The 13,530-nt window shown below is 42.6% G+C and overlaps 1 protein-coding gene across 1 annotated transcript in view; it reads right to left on the bottom strand.

Annotated features, from left to right (window-relative positions):
* Positions 1-13,530, bottom strand: part of ext1b (exostosin glycosyltransferase 1b) — a 109,044-nt gene that overhangs the window by 27,678 nt on the left and 67,836 nt on the right. Inside the window, exons 3-5 of the mRNA XM_070846128.1 lie at positions 5,964-6,057; positions 1,678-1,785; positions 1-29 (exon numbers count right to left, since the gene is read on the bottom strand). The exon at positions 1-29 is cut by the window's left edge and continues 91 nt beyond it. Coding sequence (XP_070702229.1) covers positions 1-29; positions 1,678-1,785; positions 5,964-6,057 — 231 coding nt within the window. The remainder of the gene's footprint in view (positions 30-1,677; positions 1,786-5,963; positions 6,058-13,530) is intronic.

The following is a 13,530-nucleotide window of genomic DNA, read 5'->3' as shown; positions in this document are numbered from 1 at the left end:
TGGTGGATGGAGCGCACGGTGGTCGGAATCTGCAAATGACAACAGCAGTCAGTCAGTCAGCACTCAGGACTGATCTGGGACCTAAAACGTGGTGACAAGATTAAAATTGGTCCCAGAGTCCCACTCCCAGAAAACCCCCATCAGCAGATATAGCACATAAACTTGTGTAAGCCTCGTGAACTGTAGGCTGAAGCAGATATTGCAGGTGTTTGGTGTCGGAGCAGCAGTTTTTAAGTAATTTGGGTCAAGAGCAAGTCTTCTCATAGCGAGATTCCTGAGGGGAAGGTCCAAGTTGAGTCTTCAAGTTTTAAAAAGAAATTACTGCCACAACATTCTGCTTAAAGGAAAATTCCAGACTTAAGTCCTATGGTACCAACTAAAAATTAAAAACTTTGAAAATATGTGTGGGACCTTGTGTAGAGAATGTTTTTTGTCTAGCTGCTGTTTCCGAGGTCAAAAGAAGAACTTGAGATGTTTTGTCCAGGCTCAGAGTATTCAGTCAGTCAAGTCCCTGTCTTTGTGATTTAAGAAATAATTTGATATTTTGGGAAACATGATAAATTGAAACTACCACCAGCAGTAATTGGCTTAGCTTAACACAAAGACTGGAAAAGTGTAAGAAATTAAGAAAATAAATAAAATGTGGCCATTTTGTCCCCGTTTCCCGTCTTTGTGCTAAAATAAGCTAATCAGCTGCTCGTGGTAGCCTCATATCTAATGGACAGATATGAGAGTGGTATCTAATAATGTAGCTCTATACTTGAAAAGATGGATTCCCAGGGGGAAAAATATAGCGTTTACAGAAGACAAAAATAAGATGTTCTTCAGGGAAAAGAAGCACACAACACAAGGGATATACAAAAATGTATGAAAACAGTTAGAGTTATCAAACAGTGATAGAGAAGAAAATGCTGCAGCAGTCATTTGGTGAATGCTTTTGTATATTTAAGAGCTGCGTAGTTTACTCCTTATGTGACTTTATGTCTCAATAAAGAGAAGATAATGGCAAATAAACTGTTTTTATCCACCCTTAATTTAATACTGTAACCATATCGTGCTGTTTTTATTGAAGAGGTAAATGCACAGACTTCTACTACTTCTAATGTACAGTACAGGAAAGCACGCAGTAATATATGCATCATGTGTACTGTATAGTGTATCCACCTTGGCCCGTCATAGCTTTGTAAAACACATGAATCAACAGATAGATCCAGGAGGGCTCAGACACACTGGTGCAGCACAGCTCACATTCAGCTCCTACATTATAAAACTCAATGTCAAACAATATTATTACACACTTCATTCAAATTAAGATTTAATGGGCATATAATTACTTTTTCCCCTCATGAAGTTCAAGCAATGCCGGCGAATTGCATTTGCTCATTGTCTTTATTTGGCCTCTCACATAACAATGTGAGCTTTTGAGTGACATTTCCGAGCAGTGGAGGACTTGGTATGCTGCTTGCATTATGCTGTTAGCTGACATCTCCACCAGAAATCAAAACAAAACAAAACAGGATCTTGGATAATATCAGTTAAGGCAGAGTGTGTGCTCAGGATATCAACAGTCAGGAAAAGGTTTTGTTTCAGGTGGGGCTGCTGCCGTCTCTCTTTTTTTTTCCCAGGTGATATTACAGAGCGTGTCGTTTTGTGTGAGTGTTGTCTTCGGGCCGTTACCTGCAGCAGGAGCCTCTCGTCGCCGATGACTGCGGCTGTGTTCCAGTCGATGATCTCGGAGAAAGGCAGCTCCCAGCCGTTACTCAGCATCACCGGCACACATGCAGCCTGAGATGGACACACACACACACACAGCCAGAGAGGGAACCATTAGACATGATCCTTTACAAACCCAATCACAGCTACAGATGGCTGCTTTACTACATATTGATCCTGATTATCAAAGCTGCAATATGCCACTCTTTTCATATACAGGTATATTAGCTGGACTGTATTACGATTGATCGGACTGTGTCTGTCTGTGACCCTTCGTGTTAATATCTAAACTCCCCAATTGGCAAAAATTGGATTTTCTTTGATTTTCGGGCCTGTTTGGGTTGATGTGGACATATCAGACGTAAAATCACTAGTGAGGCCTTGTAGCAGCCAAGTCACAGCAGTAATAAATGCAGAACAAGGCCTACTATGGCTGGCTTTGTTTTCACTCATGTCTTTCTAGATGCCAACTTCATTAACTTCAGACTAGATGCTGGTTCAAAATAGAAATCTCTTCAAAGGGCTGAACTTTAACAACTCAGAAGGAAAACGCAGTTGCCTCAAAACCGTCAGACTACAAATTTAAACTCAATTATTACTCCAAATTACCTTTTTGGATTGTATCAACTTTCTATATTAAAACTATTAATGAAAATGGCAAAATTGCAGCCCACTTGGGGGCAGCAGAACAAGTTGTTAACACGACACTGACAGATTATTGAATATATTTAACAAAAATTAAACATCCGGCAGACACAGAGCAGCATTAGCAATTATTTAGTCTCACGTTTCTGGCCCCCTGACAAATTCCTGTTTAATGTTCGCTCTCTTTTAACTCTAAATGTCGCGCCGTGTTCAGCAGCTCGTTAGTAGCTTTCTCTGTCTGCTTTTTGGAGTTTGGCAGGTAATGCACAGTGGCCTTTAAAGCACTGGGAACTATTGATAAGAGCAGTGAGAGTGAACCAGAACATTAAAGTTGCAGGCCTTGGAGATGCTGCTGAGAGAAACTGCAGAGTCAGCTGATAATTTTCTGTGGGTTCATCACTTTCAGCGACCCCCTTTATATTTGTTTATATCTTATATTTGTTCATAGAAGAAAAAAAAAAAAAAGAATTAGCGCATCTTTAATTTATCAAAAATTCGTTCAGCCTAATAAATAGTACGCCAGCATGAGCTCTCATGTCATTTACATGTTGATTGGATCATTGTTACAAAATTAAGATCAAATCACTGCTGAACACGAAGCAGCTTAGCAAACAGATAAGCAGAAATAAGCTTGAACTTACAATCTAGATAAGCAGACAGGCAGATAGCGAGGAATTCAGTATTATGACGACTGACATGGGTATGAAAAAAAAACAAATAGCAGCCATTTGTTGGAGAGCAGATCGGAGACGAACACAAGAAACTGTTAAAAACCGAGCTGCAGATATACAAACAGGCAGCGAGGATTCATACACACCAGAAAACACTTATTCATTTTGCTCTAACCCTTGAGAACCACACAAACTTTTTTTTTTTTTTTTTTTAATTACATGCTTGATGGTTCTTTTTCTGATTCTGTTTGTGTTTGTTTGATTTCTAAAAAAAAAAAATGTCTGAATCATTTATTCGCCTAAAATTAGTCAAAGAATACTACCACGTTCAGTCTATTTGGATTGTTTAACTTCATCTCCAGTGAGCACGCTCGGTGCGCAGCCATTTGTCTTTTTACAGCCGCACCTGTTGACACATCAATATTAAAATGGTAACTTCAGGTGCTGGAAAGTTAATTACTCAAAGGAGGCGAGCGAGGGGAAGGATAAAGAGAGGAGAAAGGGGAATTAAAAAAAAAAAAAAAAAAAGATGAAAAGGCAGAAGAGAGTGAATAAATAGATGTTTAAAAAAGATGAAAAGAAGGGAGGTGGTAGAGCTGAATGTGACCTTTGGCAAAGGAGTGGCAGAGGGATGGAGGGATGAGAGGAGAGGTGGAAGGAACAGCTGGTGTGTGTGTGTGTGTTTGTGGTGGGAGTTTGATGTAATGACGGCCCTGTCACTCCCAGGTCATAAAGGTGTCAGCTAAAGCAGAGCAGGCCCTCGGGCTCTCCTCCACACACACACACACACACACACTCACACAAAGCACACACAATCCCATGCATACAGATAGATACAAGCACACATAACAAAACCGCAGGCGCACACACACACACACACACACACACACACACAAAAACACATACATGCGCAGAGTTGACCTCTATTAGGAATTGCTTTCTCATGCAAAGGCTGAAGCCGGTAAATACACTCTCTCTCCATCCTCATCTAGACGGAGCGAGTCGATGGATGGAGTGAGTCAGACAAATGGACAAGGGCATGTTTTCCTCCTGAGTGAAGTGTGCTGCTTTGTGTGTGTGTGTGTGTGGCAGCTGATAGTGAGATAAGCGCACTTTTGTGGGTGCACTCAGTGGACGGCGGTAAGGAGAGGTAAAGGACAGTGCAGTAGTAATGCAGGAGAGTGCGATGCAGTTGTAGAAATGGATGAACGGGAATGTGAAGTGTGTAAGACTTCAAGAGGCTGGAGTAGCTTACAAGTGGATGTAAATGCAGATCCAGTATTAGAAAATAACTAGCTGAGTGGAATTTACCTCACAGGTTATCACGGTCATACAGTGCGGTGAGCTTTCACGGCGCATTGTGTGCAGCAATTTAACCCCTAATCTAAGTTTACTACACTTATCCATAACACATCATTTAAAAGCACAAAACCTCACAATTCTGTCTTTGTAAAGCATTTTAAGATTCCAATATGACTGCAACAACAACTGTTTATTTTGTAACTGGGGTGCACGTGAAACCAATAACTAACATTTATTTGACTAATTTAAGTTGGCATTTTGACCATCTTTAGGGCTGTACATTTTGGTCACTGTAATTCAGACTCATAGCATAGTCAAATCAAAAGTTGTCTGCAGGTCCATGCAAAATATTGGATTTGAGAATTGTGGCTAGCTGCTAACACGCTAGTCAGCTGGGAGCACGATAGCGCTCATCAGTCGCAATATTTCCTGTACTTGAGCCGTTTACTTTCCCCTGGCACTCTTTTAAGACACTGTACGCAATTTCATATGATAAAGAGTTATTAAAGAGGGATAAAAGCTCCCCGAGCTAATATGCAAACTTGTAAGCTTGGGACAATAAGTGTATTTGTGGCATTGCCTCCTGTATTAAACAGCTGTAGATAAATAAAAGTGGATGGTGTAACACAGCTATTAAGCTGCGCTAGTTTCCTCCATTTCGGACCCTCCAGCTCTCTGTCAGGACATCAGCATCACCACCACTAAGCTACACTCCAATTTGAGAAAAAAAAAAAACTGTACTTGTAAAGTACTATAAATTGATAAATCTACAAGTTTGAAACTTTAAGTTAGAATAGTTTGCAAGAGCGTGAGTATAAACACAACTAGAGGCTGTAAAGGCGGACCCGTGGGTGGATGAGAGTCTGTGTTCGGCTTAATGTCCCTGATAACCTCTGTAGTCTCATTTAGCCACCGGTTATTTCAGGCATCTAACCAGAAACCCTTTCAGAAAACCCACTGACTTGGAGACGAGTGAAGTGGAAGTGCAAAAATGCTAATTCATTTCTGGGTTTCAGGACTCATTCCTGCAGCACTATGTTGGCTGTCCACTGGAATTAATTGATCTGACTGTGAAATGTTGAGGTTTTGAATGCTTCGGTGACCCTTAATTCTCACATACTTATTGGATATGTCATTATTCCAGCTTGTGCACCGAAAAGGGGAGCTGGGGTTATAGAGGTAATAACCACATAGAGATTAGGCAGTGATCAAAATGATTGTTTAACTCCAAACAAAATCAAGAGTTTTATTACAGATTTAAATTTTTCCTGCAGCCCTTTGATCACCTCACTGTCTGTCAGGCAACAACGAAACAACAGTTCGTCAGCTAAATTCATTTCAGTGTTACTAAAACACTGTTTAGAGGCAGGAGGAAGCAGTTAATCTTCTCAGTGAAGGTCTGGTTTGTTTATATTAATTACACTATTAGTCTGAAATTTAAGGTGGTAATGATTTAGTGATCCTTTAATGCTGGAGGTAGCACCATTAAAACAAATGCTAAGTGGGAGGTTAAGTGTGGGAAGGGATTCTTTTTCTTCCCCGTAATACTGCTGGTAGGCATGAATTTACAGCATATGCAGTGCTTTCTCATAAAGGAATGTGTGTTTGTGTGTGTGTGTGTTGCTTGTTTACCTGCAGCGCCTCGAGGAAGCGAAAGGAACCCAGTCGTCTGCCGCGGGGCACCAAACAGAAGGTGGAGTTGTGGAGCATCTCCTTGTAGTCGTACCTGCAGACACGCACACACAAACACACACACAAGTGATGAGTTCACTGACATGAACAAGAACACAATATTTAAAGCAACATGCACAGAAAAATGTTTCGTAATTAGAGGTACACATAAAGTACAATGAATTCAACGGCCAATTTTGGATCAATTACTAATCTATAAATTGTGGACAGTCGTGTTTATCATAGTTTAAGAAATATTAAAGCCAAACATGACTTGTGCACTATACACACACACACACACTTCTCCTCCCCCTGCCCCGTCATCCCTCCATCTCTCCATTGAGGTGTGTCTTATTGCTCTCCAAACAGGGTGATCAACCCTGCCAGGGGTAATGAGCTGAGAGTGACACCTGCTTCCTCCACACAGCTGGCTCCCCGTTTGTGTGTGTGTGTGTGTGTGTGTGTGTGTGTGTGTGTGTGTGTGTGTGTGTGTGTGTGTGTGTGTGTGTGTGAGGCTGAGAGAGACAGTGTGTATCTGTGCAGCACTTTGTGTAGTCATGTTTCTATGCATGCTGCTTTTATTTTTTTATTATTCTGTCTCACAGTCTCCAAACGTGGACAAAGCAATGTCTCCCTGTGTGGATTGCTACGACACTGATTAACATCTTTTTACTTATTCTCACTACTACATTGGTGTCTTTTTTAACAAAGAGGAGCAGTTTGTCACATATATCTCTTGTTGCCATGCACCCGAAAGTTATGCTTCCTGCTGCGAGAAGATGGTGATCAGAGCAGCTTCTTTTACAACTACGTCTTCTTGCAACAATGGCAGCAAAAAAATATATAAATCAAAATGCATTTTACCACTGAAGAAAAAAATGGGAGAAAGCATAAATTAGAGGATAATTATGTACTTGGGTCCCTCTAGGAAAATTATAATTAAACAAAAGAATGAATTTTTCACTACATAGTGGTTATTCAGCCAATGCTATTTTAAAAAAAATCTATTTACATACATTTTTTTTTGTGTTTGTGTTGTTTTTTTTATAACAATGATGACAACAAAGATTTTTTTGGCAAAAAATGAAAAATGAAAATAATGAGCCCTGAGGGTTGTTTAGGTTGGAGGTTAAGAGACTAGTGAGGCAGAAAATCATTTCTCATTTAGTCATAGTCTATACAAGGTGAAGGTTACAGGACACACTCACACACACACACACACACACACACACACACTCTACATGCACATGACATTCTGCTGTATTGATGCCATGGATGTACGGTACCTTGTACTGAAGTGTGACAGCGCTTGCTGATGCTGCTGCCTTCTGTGTGTATGTGTGCCTGCGAATATGGACTGAGCTGACAGGGCAAAGCTGGCACTACACACACACACACACACACACACACACACGACGGTGCCTGCTGATGTTGCCAGCGAGATGCTGCCTCGTCTCTTCTTTAGCTGAGCTCTAATGAAGTGCAGGGACATAACAGCCTGTGATAAAATCCCACCCTCCTTCACACCTACATAGCATAGCGTTCTGTGCAGCACATAGCACAGTTATCGCATGCACACTCACACTCAGACACACACCAGTGGACTCGCAGACATACACGCAGTGTGAACAAGCGACAGCTGCACGCCCTCACATTGACGTTCCGTCACCTGTCGATGGAGACGAAGAAGCTATCTTAGCCCATATTTCCACACCAGCTGTCTGCCTGGACAGGTGTCTGTGCATGTGTGTGTGTGTGTGTGGCTGTGTGTTAACAGCCCACAAAGCAGGCGAGCATCTGATGGCAGTGAATATCAATGTGTGGATTTAACACGCAACAACCCATTAAAATGTCTTATCTAACCACTGCGCTTTCGTGTGTGTCAGATCTTCTATTCCCTGCATGTTTAATACAACACAAATGTTATCTGTTTGACCATATCTGTCATAGGAAGAACTTCTGAACGTCTTAGTTTTCTAATGTTTTGCAACCAAAACAGGAAATTTCTACCAAATCCCTGAAACAAATCGCTGGTTTACAGGATGCGAGTTTTGGCTGAGACGTGCCATCTCCTGAAAGCGCGCCAGCACAACCCTCCTACATGATTCACCTGCTGTGCACCTTAACCTTATTATGACTTGTATTGTGCCTGAAAGACATGATTGTCTTTTTACAGGGGAGTGTTAGTGGTTGAGAGATTTGAATGAGGTGAGGAGGTTCGCAGGAGGAGGCCTACACGAGGACGTCCCCTGCTGTGTAAAACCACCTTCCTCCCGCCTCCCGGTTCCTGTTCTCACTCCTCTTCCTTTCCTCGAAACTCCTGCTGCTTTGCACTTTACGCGCGGTTCAGATGCCACAACTTGCATTCACCATCTTTTCTTCTCCACTTCTTCTTTTCCTCCCTTTTCTGTTCTGTTTAACGACACCTCTCCTTCCGTTTTGTCCTTGTGACCTTGAGCTCTTGGAGGGAAACCACAGCCGAGCTGCGAGCACGCAGGCTGTGATTGTGTGTGTGTCTGTGTGTCTGTTTTTCAGGCACTTGTACTTGTGTGTTTCTTTCCATTGTATATATCAGTGTGTGTGTGTGTGTGTGCATGTGTGTTGTGTGCCAAACAGATAACACAATGAAAGCAGGGTGAGAAAAAAACAGAGCAAGCGTGCGACAAATGTGAATTGATAGTCTACTGGAAGGGCTCCCTTATGCCACGTTTGGAATGAAAACAGCAGAAAACAAAGTCTGTGTGCAGAAGACATGACGCCGACTGAAAACAAGGCTTCGTGTAATAAAGCAGGATATGACCTCTGCATGTGCACCCTGGTGTTTTGTATGCATGCGAGAGTGCGTTTGAGTGCACGTGTCAGCATGTCCAACAACTGTGAAGCAGTTAAGATGCACTTCTCCGCCAGCCCCAACGGCAACGTCCCACACTGTTGCTGTGGCAACCTGTCATTAAGTGCCTTCATTTGCAGCAACTTTATTACATGGGATCTTCGCTTCAGCCACGCAGGGGGTAAGAGGGTGAGGGGTGGGGGTAAGGGGAGAAGGATGAAAACTGCACTTTGACTAAACAGACTATCTAGCTGATGTTATTGGTAGGTGAAAGACGCTACCGTCGAATCGGACGCACCATCAGCCCGCATCACCATCAACCACCCCCACTGCTCCCTTACGGCCAGGGGTGGAGGAAGAATCCTTTGCTAGGTATGCATGAATTACTGCTGAATTGACTCTTTGTTAAGTTCTTCAACCTCAGTTACTGTTTGTATGTCTGTCACACTATGCTAAAAAACTGAGTTTAATGCTACATGTCTTTGGCAAAAAGTCTACGTCCTCACCAGTCCGTGATGCATGTGGAGTTTGGCTTTATTGTTTCTCCTTTTAAACAATACGTTTTACTTTTACAGGAGAAAAAAAAAGAGGATCAAGCAATAGGGTTAGGGTTGGCAATAAATTCAGGAAAAGTAATGGTGTCTTAAGCTTTGCTGCGGTTACTGGAGTGCAAACTTGGACGAGAATCATTGGCCTTGGAAGTGAGGTTATTGAATTACTACTATAGATACAGGCTAACATTTACAGCTTTTATTAGAGCAGATAAACACACTATTTTGACTAAAAAGTGCAATATTTCCCTGTGACATGTAGTGAAGCAGAAGTATAAAGTAACATAAAATGGAAAAAGTACCTCAAAATCGTATATAATACAATACTTGCAGCCCAGATTCCCTAAGGTGTGCGCCTGGCGGGCTGCCACCTGGTCTTTCTGGTGCCACTGGGCACCCAGCAGGCGTCTGAACACGGAGCTTCAGGGTGATGAAAACATAAAACCACAACCAGACTGAGTGTCTTCCCAGGAGCAAAGAGAAAGAGATCCAATTTACTGCTTATTGAGACTGTTGTTACATTAGCTTTCTGGACCTCTCTCCTGTCTCCCTCTGCCACTCTCTCACTAATTCCTTTGTCTTCCAGCGTGGGTTTCTGTATGTGTGTGTCTGCAGGAGTGTGTGAAAGAATGGGTGTCTGGAGGTCTGGTGATGGCTGGAACAAAATCCAGGGACGTGTTTTTGTACTGTATTGCTGAGTTGTGTGTGTGTGTGTTTGTGCTCAGGAGGTTTTCTAACAGAAAAAAATCCTCTAGTAAATACTTCAATTCATCAAATTAATTAATTTAATATTCTCCCATTCTGTCCTTCTGCACTTCAGAATAAAAGCAGCGGCTATATAAAAACATATAAATATAAATATAATATATAAGTTATTTATCATCATGCATATTGTGCCACAGATGTGCTCATTTGTCTAGAATATAACTCTCAGACAGACTAAGGACAGATTCCAGCAGTAATTAAACAGGAGTCTCGTTCTTCCCATAAACACAAGTGTCTAAGTTGAAGCACACTGTGAGTGTGTTCCCATGAGAGTACGACAGATGTGCAGGCTAAGTGAGCTTGTGGGTAGAAAGGGGGCATCTTTGACTCCTGACTAAATGGGATGTGTCTGTGTGTGTGTGTGTGTGTGTGTGATGGGGAGTTGTATCCACATATGTTTGTTTGTGTGTTTGAAGATGATAATGTGTGCACACGTGTGTAAGAAACAGCAGTGTGTGACTGGCATGTGTGTGTGTGTGTGTGTGTGTGTGTGTGTGTGTGTGTGTGCCCCCTAACTTATATCCTATCTACTTATTTACCCCGCAGCTATGTGGAGACTTGTGTGTCAGATGTTACGTGGGCATCCAGATGTGTTGCTGTGCATCTTCCTCCTCCTCCGCTGCCGCAACGCCTGCTGTACACTCTTCAGCTAATTCATTAGCCTAATTAGCGCTCATTAGCCAGCTTATGCTAGTTCCAATTAGCATTCTAGCATGGAATGACCAAGAGGTCCGCCTGGCCAAGCAAACAGGCTTTCTGCGGTCAAACCCATGACGACCCTGAGGTCTGTGGGGCCAATCTGATTACGCCCACTTACAAGACTGTAAAGAGCTTCCCCTGTGCAGCCCAAAGACTGTCATAGTCCTGTATAGCCTCTGTATATAAAACACAGCTCAATATAAGTGAAGAAAATGATGTCATGGTGGCTGGTTTGACTGGTGGTGCAGGCCACAGTTAAGAGTTATATGCAAAAATGCTTGGCAGCCAGAAAAGGCAGCACTACAGTTACAAGCCCACAGAGGACAAAATCCTGGCGCTATAAAGTGTCCACATATGGTACAATATAGCTTTACTATCACCGGCTACAGGGCTTCTAGTGAATTTGTGGGTGTCTGACTATGACAGGCCCAACAACGCTGAGTTACGGACAAATAGCATGGATGCATAACAAAAGAAAACTATATCACTGGATCAAGGTAAAGAAATGCAAAATTGTAAAATCAACATTAAAAAGAAATCACAAATAAGGACTAAGAACATGCCAAGCAGTTAAGTGGAGGCAGCCTGAGAGCAGTCGAAAACCATCACACTATAAATTAATGGAAAAAACTCATCCAGATTGTTGTGTACCTCATAACATTATTAGCCAGATGAGACTGCATTACAAGTGGACAGCTGTAGTCACAGGTGTGGCAGCACAAACTACACAAACAGAGGATGCTTTGGCACCTGATTGCGCAGACTGCATCCCAATGTTGGTCAGCATCACCTGTGGAAGCGGAAGTGTGCGTTCCTGCACGCGCCTGTTTCATCAATCAAAGTGGGAAACGATTGTTGAATGAGAGAATATTATTGATCCCCGTCGATGGAGCATAAATGAGTGTTGATGGAACTGATGACTGTTTGCTGCATAATGAGTTGAGGAGTGAAAGCCGACCACAAGTGTTCACTAGAGGTGCATCTGCGAGGTGTTCTGATACCAGGGTATAAACCCATCTCAACTGGGTTTTAACTGAACACGGATGTATGAGATCTGAACACAGACTTAATATGACAGGTCTTTCTGCCCCGTCAAGAACAATTTCTTGAGGGGAATCGCTGATTGATAGGTCCGTGGTAATATCTTCTTCTTTTTTTCCTCTCTCTAGCTCCATTTCACTCTCACCCCGTGTGAATACAGAGCAACTACAGTCAAAACACTTCAAGAAACATAAAACCCCCCTTTCAGTTTCAAAACTAAGAGTTAACTGTTGCACTGACAAATTGTTTGTACAACTCAATACAGGCCCTCTCTGTGCTGGCGATCTGCAGCCTTCACAACTTATGTTTATCAAGTCGCTTCTTGCTGCCAATACATGGCACGTATTTGTTGGATTTTGCGTGGAAAGTCTCAGTAATTCAGTGTCGGAGCTTGAATTTAAAAGTATCACTCTAAGATGTATTTTCTAAGATGTCATGCTAGTTTGCGTAGCTGTTCTGGGTGCATATTACTATTCAAATGAGAGCTAGGTGCTAAGTATAGCTGCAGGTGGTGGGTTTGAACCATATAAGCCTAAATAAAAAAACATGTCCGCACATACTCATAAAGATAGCGCTCATATACATGCAGACTCACACTCGCACAAACTTCTGAATCAGTTCTAGTCTGCAGCCTGTTCTTTCCCTGCAGCTACCCATTCCCCCTCACACGTGTAAGCCTGAATATTTTACAAATACCCCGATAACAAGAAGTCTTCCTGCCGCGACACTAATTCACTATGACGGCTTTATCCTTGCAATCTTTTCAATTTGTCCCCTCCGATTTTTTCCACTGCCAACAGATGGAGGCAATTTTTCAGTTACATTTAGTGTCTGCGCAATAAGTCAGAGTCTCCAACACACACGCACACACACACACCCTCAACTCTCCAGAGGATGGAAGTGAGGTCGCTTTCAAACTAGACGACACCTATTCCGCGCACGAATCCGAGAATATTTGGGGAATTTGTTTTCATGGGCATCTAGATGGCTGCGGCAACCCCATCACACTAGCATGCACGCACACACACACTTCATCAGTGATTGGCGCCTCGCTGCGAGATCTTGCAGTCGAGGGGTCCAGACTCCGTGGATGTTCACTGGAGACCAGCTGTGCCTCGTTCTGCACTTCCAGATGGCCCTCGGGACGCCTCACTGTGCATGTTAGTTTGTGTGTTTTTGTGTGTGTGTGTGTGTGTGTGTGTGTAGATCCATATGTGTGAGACAGGCTCAGATTTAGACATGTCAGCACATGCTATCCGGCGGCCTCTTTTTAAACACTGACACATTTTGTCATCAGAGCCACTGAAACGAGGAGCTCAGAGGAGGCCGGAGTTACCCCTCACCGAGATGTCCTTTCATCTTACACACACACACACCAAGAGAGACACACACAGACACACAGAATAATGCTCAAATTCATCCATCCGCATTAGGGTCGCTGCAGGCTCTTTCATAACAAATCATTCTCCAAAATATCGATGAGTCTCACACTCACAAAAACACACACTCACTCACACATAGATACAAACCGGCACACTCACACACACAGGTTCAGACACTCTCACTCTTGCATCCACGTTAATATGCATACACTGCACACACACTAACCCCCTTATTTTCAAAGCACCGCCGGCCATTATCG

Source organism: Pempheris klunzingeri, chromosome 16 (genome assembly GCF_042242105.1).
Source record: "Pempheris klunzingeri isolate RE-2024b chromosome 16, fPemKlu1.hap1, whole genome shotgun sequence".
NCBI classification, from domain to species: domain Eukaryota; kingdom Metazoa; phylum Chordata; class Actinopteri; order Acropomatiformes; family Pempheridae; genus Pempheris; species Pempheris klunzingeri.
The sequence above is the reverse complement of the archived record's forward strand: the minus strand, read 5'-3'. Positions and strand labels throughout refer to the sequence as shown.